General features: G+C 33.3%; 3 protein-coding genes across 4 annotated transcripts; 1 reads left to right on the plus strand and 2 right to left on the minus strand.

Moving 5' to 3' along the window:
• Positions 1-658: 658 nt before the first annotated feature.
• Positions 659-4,328, minus strand: CBG05531 (the record flags this gene model as incomplete). 2 transcript variants are annotated; one of them, XM_002638461.1, is made up of 5 exons in its annotated part: positions 659-865; positions 1,227-1,982; positions 2,859-3,048; positions 3,176-3,285; positions 4,281-4,328. In XM_002638461.1, coding segments are annotated over 5 exons (1,311 nt in total), but the record flags the coding sequence as incomplete, so codon positions are not given. The 2 variants fall into 2 exon arrangements, with proteins under 2 accessions (XP_002638507.1, XP_002638508.1); XM_002638462.1 differs by lacking the exons at positions 659-865; positions 2,859-3,048; positions 3,176-3,285; positions 4,281-4,328 and having other exon boundaries at positions 1,113-1,391.
• A 1,722-nt stretch (positions 4,329-6,050) lies between these two features.
• On the minus strand, positions 6,051-6,303 carry CBG05532 (the record flags this gene model as incomplete). The annotated part of the gene is made up of 2 exons (XM_002638463.2): positions 6,051-6,110; positions 6,301-6,303. The coding sequence occupies 2 exons, from the start codon at positions 6,301-6,303 to the stop codon at positions 6,051-6,053; spliced, it is 63 nt and encodes a 20-aa protein (XP_002638509.2).
• Positions 6,304-9,646: 3,343 nt separating this feature from the next.
• Positions 9,647-9,872, plus strand: CBG05533 (the record flags this gene model as incomplete). The annotated part of the gene is made up of 2 exons (XM_002638464.1): positions 9,647-9,757; positions 9,813-9,872. The coding sequence occupies 2 exons, from the start codon at positions 9,647-9,649 to the stop codon at positions 9,870-9,872; spliced, it is 171 nt and encodes a 56-aa protein (XP_002638510.1).
• Positions 9,873-11,684: the final 1,812 nt, after the last annotated feature.

An 11,684-nucleotide genomic window follows, 5' to 3' on the forward strand; every position in this document is an offset into this window, starting at 1 on the left:
CTGATAAACATTTTACTAGTTAACCACTTTTTGATATCTTTCAAAAGAAGTGAGATATATAGGCTCAAAGTGGACGATCCGGGTGTCGTTCTATTAGAGGTTTTACGGTATATAGGATTTGTATGTCGCGCCCCTGTTCACCCATTCAAAGTTTACCGATTAAGCTAAAACCTAGACAGATAGATCAGAAATGTGTCTAACTAGATGCCCGAATTTTTCGTTTTCCGAGGTTTCGATTTTGAAGTCTTCTGGAGACGTTCCTTGGTTTGGGTGCCAGGAGGTTTAGCCCCAGAGGGGGCGTAAACCGACGCCAGGCGGTGTGAAATTTTCCGTGAATTTGTCCACCTATCTTTGAGAATAAAAAACCTAAATCTTAACAAAAATGGTTTTTGTAGTCTCATGACCTCAATTTTCGATATTTTAAAAACCAAAATAAACGGGCATTATCTCGCTGCTATTTAACATCATCTGTGAAAGTTTGAAAAATTTTGGTCCAGTGGGGACTTTGCTAGGGCCCGCTAACCGGGAACAAACGGACATTCGGTCAAATTGAATATGCAATTAAAATGTTTCGAATTCAATTAAATTTGAATTCAATTAAAATTGCAATTTAATTTAATTGATTGCCTAATTACCCTAATTACCCCACAATTCTTACCTTCAACTCATCCACAAACGGCCGCTTTTCTCCGGTTTGACGGATGACAATGGCTGCTCCAGTGGTACCGCCCATGAAATAATCACCAGACCAATTAGAGGTCCCAATTATTCCAGCCGACTCGGTGACCATGAATTTATTATGGGTACGACGTTCACGATTGATCACAATGGATTCGATGTTGGTTCGAGGGACTTTGAAGATTTTCTGAAAATTTTGAGAATAGTTATTTTGATCAAGGAAATTTGAAATACGTTTAAAATTTCGAAGAAAAATTCTTACTAAGAAAATTCTCACTAAGAAAAATTCTCACTAAGAAAAATTTTTACTACAAAAATTCTTACTAAAAAAGATAATAGAGCTCAAACTTGACAGAGGGCCCTTCTAATTCAGGTTTGATGGTTTTCAGAAATTGTGGAATCTGATATTCTTGGATTCGGAAATGGAAAATTTGGGACATTCCTTGATTCATAATATGGATAAATTGAAAGTTCTGACATTCCGAAATTTGAATACTCTGCAAATCGGGGGAAACGCCTACTTGCTGATCTCCTAAACCCAAACTCACCACTTCCATAGTTCCATTAGCATGAAAACCATTCAAACTCTCTAAACTCTTCAAGAATCTAGTTCCAATATCCGGATAATGAAGTGCAGCAGCCAAAAATCGAATCTTGACACCTCTAACAACGGCCCGACGAATGGCATCATCAATATTTGCGAAATGAACTCTAGGATTACGGTAGATGAACAGCGGGAAGTAATCCATGACATGAATATCGATGAATTTTTTGGCGGCGTCAATTTCCGACACAATAGCGTCTAAGTCCCAAGTCCTTCTCGGATTATTCAACTCCTTTGGTGACGTGGCAATGTAGACTTGCGCTTTCTCTCCTTGAACTTGAATTTCCAGCGGCTTCTCTTTGTTATAGGCAGCTTTAACTTTAAGAGCTTCGTTTGATTCGATTCCTTTGTTTTTTAAATCCCAAAGAACATGAAATATATTGTGCATGTCTTCTCCCAAGCACTCGCAATCTTCTACTAGAACTCCCAACTCCATTTTTTGGTTCAAACTTCTCCAATCGAGATTCGCGGATCCTAGATAGAAGGACTTGCGGTCGGCAACCAGGAATTTCGAATGCATTTTGCCTCGTCCCATATATTCCGAAATATCGATTGATTTCCTTGTGACGGCTCCGAAATTCTCCAGAATCACTCCATCGGCATTATCTCCTTTATCTTTTGGTGGGTAGTTTTCAACCATACGGACATTGACTTTTCGGGATTTTCCCACTGACATTAGGGTGTTGTAGATGGTGTCGCCCTGGAAATTTAGTGATTAGGGGGTAATTAGGGTTAATTAGAGATGATTAGAGAATTTAGAGATTTCAGGAAATCCAATAATTTAGAGATTCAGATTCAGAAATGCCGGGAAACTCGAAAATTCAGAAATTCAAATTTTAGGAATTTCAGAAATACAGCAGTTCAGAAAGGCAGATTCTCAGAAATTCAGAATCTAAGAATCTTAGAATTTCAGAATTTCAGAATTTCAGAATCTCAGGATTTCAAAAATTCAGAACTTCGGAGTTTTGGAATTTCAGAATTTAAGAATTCCAAAGTTTTGCGATTCCAGAATTTCAGAATGTCGGAATTTCAGAGTTTCAGAACTTCGGAGTTTTGGAATTTCTGAATTTCTGAATTTCTGAATTTCTGAATTTCTGAATTTCTGAATTTCTGAATTTCTGAAATTCTGAATTTCTGAATTTCTGAGTTTCTGAATTTCTGAGTTTCTGAATTTCTGAGTTTCTGAATTTCTGAATCTCAAAACCTCAGAACTTCCGAATTTAGGAATTTCAGAATTTTGCAATTCCAGAATTTAAAGTTTTCAGGATCTCAAGATTTCAGAGTTTCAGAATTACAGAATTTCAGAATCTCAGGATCTCAAAACCGCAGAACTTCCGAAATTCGGAATTTCAGAATTTCACAATTCCAGAATTTCAAATTTTCAGAATTTCAGAATGTCGGAATTTCAGAATCTCAGAGTTCCAAAATTTAAAAAATTCAGAATTTCGGGATTTCTGAACTCCAGATTTTCGAAATTCCAGAATTTAAAAAAACTATTTAAAAAGACAAAAAAATTGAATTTGAAAAAATTTTATTAAAATTCCAAAATCTCAAAAAAAAAAAACCAATTCCTCACCTCTTGTGAATAGTATTGTGCAGAATCTCCAAGTACATGTTTTCCTTGAAGACTTGATTTGTAGGCAGCCACATATAATTCCTCTTGAGCATTCAGAATTAAAGATTTCCAGGCTCGAAACGTGGATAATGGGAATACAGTATCTTCTCCAAATGAGATATTTGCTGGGATTGTTTCAACTATCCGAAGTCTGCAAATTTCAAGGTTTTTGAGCTAGATCCAGGAAAAAATTGGGCTCTTTTATAGTATTTTTTCACACAAAAAGCATTTTAAGCCTAGGAACTCATTTCCAGCCAATTTCCGCTTGTAAAACTCACTTGCAAGTATTAAAACAATGTCGATCTTTGACTAATCTGACTTCTGGCTTTTCGGGTAGTTTAGTGATTAGGCCAATTGCCAAAAATGGTAATATCAGGACGATGAAGTGCTGAAAAAGGGGTTTTTTGTTGTTTTTAAGTTTTTGGGTTCTAAAAGTCTATGGGTAATTTTTATCAATCTCTCACTGGTGTTTTTATACTAATCTTCGATTTTTTAAAAAAATTTTTTCTAGGCTCTATAATTTCGTAATTCACTTTTCTTATTCTTCGTTTTCTTAAAATAGAAATTTTAGTTTCACTGAAGTCTTATCAGCAAATTAAGCGGTCTTTCAACTAGATCGAAAACTAATCCTATTGATTTTTTTTGATTTCCGGGAAATTGGAAATTCGAAAAATGGATATTCTGAAATTCAGAAATTCAGAAATACAGAAATTCAGAAATTCAGAAACTCAGAAATTCTGAAATTCTGAAATTCAAAAATTCAGAAATTCAGAAATTCAGAAATTCAGAAATTCAGAAATTCAGAAATTCAGAAATTCAGAAATTCTAAAATTCAGAATTCAAAAAAATTCAGAAAAATTCAAAGAAATTCAGAAATTCAGAAATTCAGAAATTCAGAAATTCAGAAATTCAGAAATTCAGAAATTCAAAAATTCAGAAATTCAGAAATTCAGAAATTCAGAAATTCAGAAAGTCTGAAATTCAAAAAAATAACTGAAAATCAAATTGTCTGAAAATCAGAAATTTTTAGAAAATCGAATATTCTAAAATTTGAAGAATTCGTAAATCGGAAATTCTGAAATTCAAAAGTATTAAATTATAACGTTTAAGTTTTTGAATATATTCAGGATGCTTGGAATTCCAGAATGTCTTAAATTTTTCGAAATTTTGTTTTCTGAAAACTCTGATCGATTTCTAACTAAAATCTTAAATTCTGAAAATTCCAATGTGAAAAAAAAACTATTAGGGAAATTTACAGATTTATTTATATGATAATTACAACAGAAAAAAATTACAAAACAAAATTTCTTCATAATTTTTCAATTAAAAGAATTCCAGAAGTGTTTCTGAAAAGTTTTTTGAAAAATTTTTCTCAAAACGTACCGATATCGTAAATCTGTTTTTCAATTCTTGTACATCTTGTGCAATCATTTTTGTTTTATTTAAATTTAAATTTCGCCAACTTTTTGACTCGAAACTTTTTTGTTGAGTCGAAAAGTGAGCGGGAAAAAGGAGAAAGGTAAGAGTTGATAAGCAACTTTTTATTCAAAAAATTTTGCTCTTATCACTTATCATTTTTATTTTTGATAGACAGTTTTCCATTTCACTCCCGCCCCCAATTATCAAAAAGAGCCAAAAAAGCTGATTTTTCTGCGTCACGAGTTTTTCATTTTTTCAGACTATTGACGTCAATAAACCGTACAAAGAAACCGTATTCCATGATTCTCGTGTACTTTTTCAGGTGATAATGATAAGAAAAAAGGGAAATTTGGACTTTTAGACCCTTTTTTGAGTGGGTGGAGAAAGAAGTGATCTCTGTTTTAGTGAAACTCTAGAAATGTGAGATTCGGAAACTCTGAAATTCAGAAATTATCAATTTCTCAAAGTCTTAAAATTCTGAAAATCGAAGATTCTTTAATGTTCTGAAATTCCGAAATTCCGAAACTCTAAAACTCCGAAATTCTGAAGTTCTTGAATTACTTGATACTGAAACCCTGAGATTCTGAAATTCTGAAATTCTAAAATTCTGAAACTCTGAACCTCTAAAGTTCCGGAGTTCAGGATCTCTGGAATGCAGGAATTATGAAATTCAAAAGTTCTGAAACCCTGAGATTCTGAAATTCTGAAATTCTAAAATTCTGAAACTCTTAAACTCTAAAGTTCCGGAGTTCATGATCTCTGGAATGCAGGAATTATGAAATTCAGAAGTTCTGAAATTCTGAAATGAATCTGATTTACCGAATTCTCTCGAATTTTAGATTTTTTCGGTTTTCCAGTTTCACTATCTTTGAAAATCTCAAATTTGCAAAAATTCCTTTTTTGAATTTTCGGAAAATCGAAAACGAATTTTTTCAATTCCTTCGAAGCATTCTAACTTTCTGGAACTTCGGAATACTGTAGTTTTTTTTATGAAATTCCTGATTTTCTAAATTTTCCAGCTGTCCTAGTTTCCTGACGATCTGAAAATTTTGATTTTTTGGGAGTTTCTGAAATTCCTGAAATCCTGAAATTCCGATTTTCTGAATTTTCCAATTATCTGAAAATTGAAATTTCGGCTGAAACTTCAGCTTCTAACTTCCGCGAAAAAGGTCAAACTTCGTCCAACTGCTCTTTCTTTTTCGTGATTTCCGTTTGTATGATAACACAAAATTCAATTTATCACGTGCGGGGGCTCAATGAGCCTCACCGACAGTTTGACGCAATTAGAGTAATCAGCTCATAACATTGAGGAAGCGAATTTTGAATTTTTGGGGTCACGAGGTCTGAAAACTTGGGGTCACAAGGTTTGAAGGGTCATATGGTTGCTAATTTTTTAAAGATCATAATGCACCAAAAAAACTATTTTAGAGATTTCAAAATTCAGAAAAATTGTGAATTCTGAATATTTTTCCCTTTTGAATTATAAATTTTAAAAATATGTTTATTGACATTCTGAAAAAAAAAACTTCTTAACAATTTCCAATTGTCTATTCGTCTGTTGTAATTTTTGAATTATCAAACTGATAAGAGAGCATTTTTGAAATTTTGTTTTCAGTTTTTTTTTCCATTGTCTGTTGAAAAAAAAAACGTCATATAATAATTGTTTATTTGATTCTTGTTTGGTTCATGATACATTAAAACAAAAGCATTTAGTTAACGTTTCAATTTTCCGGTTTATTTATCACAAATTCCACAGACACACTCTCCATTGACACAGGAAGCGATTTTGCAGTTCTGGAAAAAAAAATAAATAGAATGCCGTAAAACCTGTAATAGAAGGGCCCTCCGGAGGCACCTTGGAACAATAGAAATGCCGGTCCTTTTAATGCAAGTTTTACGGTATGAAATGTTATATTTTGAATAATTTTAGATTTCAAAATGGACCTTTAACATTTGAAAAATCTGAAAATAATTAAAAAATTACCATGCAAGTGACAGATTTACAAATTGTGTCTGAAATTGCACAAGAAACATCAGCAGTGGAAAATTGGATGAGTGCGATGAGGAGAATGAAGGCGAGAAGGTACTTGAACATGATTAGAGCTGAAAATTAGGAGATAATCAAAAATCTTGATTGAGAGACATAATTATAGTAAAAGAAGAAAAAATTCTGGACAAAACAAAACCAAATTCAGAAAAATTGGACGGGAATTTAGGTTTTAAAAGCGTCCGACTTTGAAAATTCAAAAATTCATAAATTCAGAAAATCAGAAATTCATAAATTCAGAAATTCGGAAATTCAGAAATTCAGAAATTCAGAAATTCAAAAATTCAGAAATTCAGAAATTCAGAAATTCAGAAATTCAGAAATTCAGAAATTCCGAAATTCAGAAATATAGAAATTCAGAAATTCAGAAGTTTGGAAATTCAGAAATTCAGTAGTTCGGAATTTCAGAAATTCAGAAATTCAGAAATTCAGAAATTCAGAAATTCAGAAATTCAGTAGTTCGGAATTTCAGAAATTCAGAAATTCTGAAATTAAAAAATTAAAAAATTCAGAAATTCAGAAATTCAGAAATTCAGAAATTCAGAAATTCAGAAATTCAGAAATTCAGAAATTCAGAAATTCAGAAATTCAGAAATTCAGAAATTCAGAAATTCAGAAATTCAGAAATTCAGAAATTCAGAAATTCTGAAATTAAAAAATTAAAAATTCAGAAATTCAGAAATTTAGAAATTCAGAAATTCAGAAACTCAGAAATTCAGAAATTCAGAAACTCAGAAATTCAGAAATTCAGAAACTCAGAAATTCAGAAATTCACGACTTCCTAAAATTTCGAATTTCAAAATGAAAAAATATCACAAAAACCAGAAAAATCTTGAAACACTGAAAATTCATTTTTCAAAATCTTTATTTTATACCCATTGATATTTTTGTTGATTCAGTGATTTTTTACTTGTTTAGCTGATTTTTGATGTCTGAAAAAATGTATTGAAAACAACAACACAAGCTATGAGAAGGGACAATAAAGGAAAAAGATTTCAATCTGATTTTTGATCATTTGGTTTTTTTTTTAATTGAAAAAAATGATGATCCCAAAAATAGGAAAAATAAATCATTTACTATACCGTAAACTGATAGAACGCCACCCAAATCGTGAACTTTGAGCTCATGTATCTCATTTTGTGTGAGAGATATCAAAAAGTGGTTAACTAATAAAATGTTGGTGATATCATGATAAACATTTTATCAGTTAACAACTTTTTGATATCTTCCAAAAGAAGTGAGATATATAAATTCAAAGCGGATGGTCCGGGTGGCGTTCTACTAGTGTGTTTACGGTAACTTTTATTATAGAAAATTGATGAAAAATTCAGCAGGAAAGTTAAAATTTTCAGATGTTCAATCAACAAGTTGTTTGCATAATCCTTCCAAATTCAGAACCAAACTTCAGAATCACGTCATCTGGTTCTCTTTCTAGAACTTTTTTTTGTTCCATTCAACGTTTTTTTGGTTTTGTCCCAAACTTTTTTCCTATTTGATTCATATTTTCTGACTCACGGAATATAATTCTGTAAACAAAAAATTCTCTTTTTTCTTTTTCCTGTTTTCAAAACTCAAATTGTATATAAAGACGATTTTCAGACTGAAAATCATAGGCAACGTTTTGAGCTTGGTATTTCCGTATATCCTCTAATAGATGCCCAGAGAAACCGTCAACTTGAGCTTAACTATCTCAATTCCTGTGAAAGATATCAAGAAGTGGTTAACTGATAAAATATTGATAATATTATGATAAACATTTTACCAATTGAGCACTTTTTGATATCTTTTACAGGAACTGAGATATATGGGCTCAAATTTGACGGTTTGAGTGGTTCACAGGAATCGAGATAATTGAGCTTGAAGTTGACACAATTCGAGTGGGCTTCTGATAGAGGTTATACGATAATGCTATTTATTGAGAAACCCTAAACTTTATCAATATCATTATCGAAAACTCCAGATTCCTAGAAATTGAAAACAATTTTTTTTTGAAATTTGTGCAGCTTTTCTGGTTTGGTCGTAACTTTTAAAATATTGCTTCAAATTTTGTGTAACCTATATTTCTGAATTTGTCTTGTTATGAGCTTCAAAATGAGAATAATCACAGCTGTGTTCAGATTTTTTTGGTTCTCTCGCTGGACCCATGCGCCTTTAAGACCAACAATAAGTCGTGTGACGTACGATTTGAAAGCTGAAAATCTCACAATTCTAACAGATCAAAGACCGTAAGCACTATAATAGAACGCCACCCGGACCATCCACTTTTAACCTATATATCTCACTTCTTTTGAAAGATATCAAAAAGTTGTCAACTGATAAAATGTTTATCACAATATTAGCAACATTTTATCAATTAACCACTTTTTGATATCTCTCACAGAAAATGAGATACTTGAATTTGAGCTTGAATTTGAAGATTCGAATGGCGTTCTATTATAGTGTATGCAGTTTTCCAATTTCAAATTCCAGCATTTTCCAGATTTTGAAAGTTTCCACTGATTTTTGATCCATTTCCCCCCTGGTAATCTACCTTCTTCTTCTCATGTTTCACCAGAACTTTGAACTTTTTGTATGTGTTTGTTGTGCCTGTGTAACCCATCGGAAATATTTTTGAAATTTTTCGGGACCCGAGTCACGAGCTAGAGGGACCATCTGTCAGTTGTCAGGATGCTTCTTGATGGATAACCTAGAAAGAATCATAAAACAAAAGAGAAGCGAGAGAAGAAGAATCACAAAAAGCTTTCTTTTTGAGTGTAAACTTTCTCGGGTGAAAGCCAGAATATGTCAGTTAGTCCAGTGTGCTCCAGGGGCTCTCGAGAGCTCTCATTCTATTTCGATTTCTAGTTTTCAAAAGCTGCCAAACATTCTTGAATCCTGATTCTTGGAAAAAGTCTTTGAAAACCTTTAAAAATCTCTGAAATCCTATAAAAAATATTAAATTAATATTGATTCCCTTAACAATACCGTAAACACTCTAATAGGATGCCACCCGGACCGTCCATTTTGAGCCCAGATATCTCGGTTTCTGTGAGAGATATCAAATAGTTGTTAACAAATAAAATGTTTATCATGATATCAGCAACATTTCATTAGTTAACCACTTTTTGATATCCCTCACAGAAAATGAGATACATGGGCTCAAATTTGACGGATCGGGTAGCCAAATTTCTATTCAATTTTCCGGATTTCACCTTGTTCTGTTCAGAATTTTTTTTCTCTTTTATTCTAATTCTGTCTACTAATTAAAAATTAATTGAATTACACCTAATTTCCAGCTCTAATCATGTTCAAGTACCTTCTCGTCGTCATCCTCCTCATCGCTCTTATCGAGTTGGCCACCGCCGATTTCTCGTGCTATTTCTCGGATTCCATCTGCAAATCGATCACCTGCAGAGTGAGTTAATTAATCCTAATTATCCATGATTAATTTTAATTTAAAAATTTTCCAGAACTGCAAAGTGGCCACCTGCATCACCGGAGACTGCGTCTGCACTCTTTGCGACCTTTAAATTTTTTTTTAAAAATTCTTTTTTATTCCTTGCCATTTTTAAACATCCCCAACTCTCCTGAAAAATATGGCCTTCCAATTGAAAAAATTAAAGAAATATTGAATAAACGAATACCGAAAAATGATGTATTTTAAAGTTTCCAAGGAAAATAGATTCGTAGATTCTGAAAAATGGTCCCAGAAGCTTGGAATTGTGTTTTTCTGGATTTAACACAGTTGATTAAAGTTGTGACAATTTGTTTTGGTAGTTCTGAATTGTCCATTTTGAAAATTCAGATTTTATGCATTTTCCGAAAATAATAAAACTACAGAATTTCTATGAAATTATAAAACTTTAAAGGTGGTGGGACATGAAAAAATAATGTTCTCGAAATTCCGTTTAAATATGCCCCTCGAGGAGTTGAACTTGTGAGGGCGATGATTGAGGGTGCGGCGCCGCTACCGACTGAGCCACGCGGGCAAAGAGAAAGCGCACGCCCGTTTGCATACATGAAGGCGAGGACGACAGCTGTACGCAGAGTGACATTAAGCGTTGTACACCGTGACGGTAGAATGCATACTCTAGCTACAAAAAAACTACGAAAAATCTCCTGTCCCTCCACCTTTAAAAATTCAAAATTTCCTTGTTCAAGAAAACAACAACTTTCAGAAACCCTCAAAATGTTCTCTGAATATTAGGAATTTTTGGGTTCCACTTTTTCCAATTTTCAGCTAGATCACACTTACCCGATGAGCCGGCCAACAAGTATCATCGTCAGAATCAAGAGAATGAGCAATAAAGAAGATTCTTCAGTTATCTCAAATTATTATTTTTGTTTTGGATCAGTACTTTAAGAAAATTTTAAAAAGAAATTTCTGAATTTCTAGATTTCTGAATTTCCAAATTCCTGAATATCGGAATTTTTGAATTTCTGAAAAAAAAATGTCCACCCATACTTGTAATCCGGGCCTTCGCGAGCCTTGCCATAATTTCTTTCAGAATCTATATTTTCGAACCAACTAAATCAGATATGATAGAGCTCCACGAGTACTACAAAACGGTATTATTTGGAATACTGTATCTTATCTATGAACAAAGTTACAGATCATAAAGTGGCTTTTCTCGCAGGGCCCGGCAGGCTCCTTTTGCTCTGTAACTCTGTTCATAGACAAGATACAGTATTCCAAATAAAACCGTTTTGTAGTACTTGTGGAGCTCTATCATACCTGATTTAGTTGGTTCGAAAACATTGATTCTGAAAGAAGTTATGACAGGGCCCGCGAAGGCCCGGCAAAGGCCCGGATTACAAGTATGTTTCTACCCAAAAAAAAACCCCCCGAATCTTCAGATGGTCCGTTTTTCATTCTTATAAAAACAATCGATTCCAAATTTTTGTCTACAAAAACCGAGCGGATTTTCAGACTGTTATTCAAAGAGAAAAAGAGCGCAACAACAAGAAACAACAATAACAAGATAAATGAAATTTGAGGATCTTTGATTTTAGATTTAAAAAATTCCATACTTGTGAAATTTCGGCCCGGCCCGGTTCGGGCCGAGAGAAAATTTTCAGGGCCCGGCCCGGCGGCCCGGCAGAAAAAAAACAAAATTTTTGAAAAATGAATTTTTGTTTTTGAATTTTGTTTTTGTTTTTGAAAATGAATTTATTGATTTTTAGAATGTATTGAAAAATAACTCGAAGAAAAAAAACAATGAATACCTTTTTTCGAAACAATGATTCAACTTTTCGCTCAAGATTTTGAAGTTCGCGAGAAACTTCCGGGCCGACCGGGCCGGGCCGGGCCGGGCCGGGCCCTTCACGAGGGGATCCTCTAG

This window comes from Caenorhabditis briggsae (genome assembly GCF_000004555.2).
Source record: "Caenorhabditis briggsae complete genome, chrV, whole genome shotgun sequence".
In the NCBI taxonomy this organism is placed as follows: Eukaryota; Metazoa; Nematoda; class Chromadorea; order Rhabditida; family Rhabditidae; genus Caenorhabditis; species Caenorhabditis briggsae.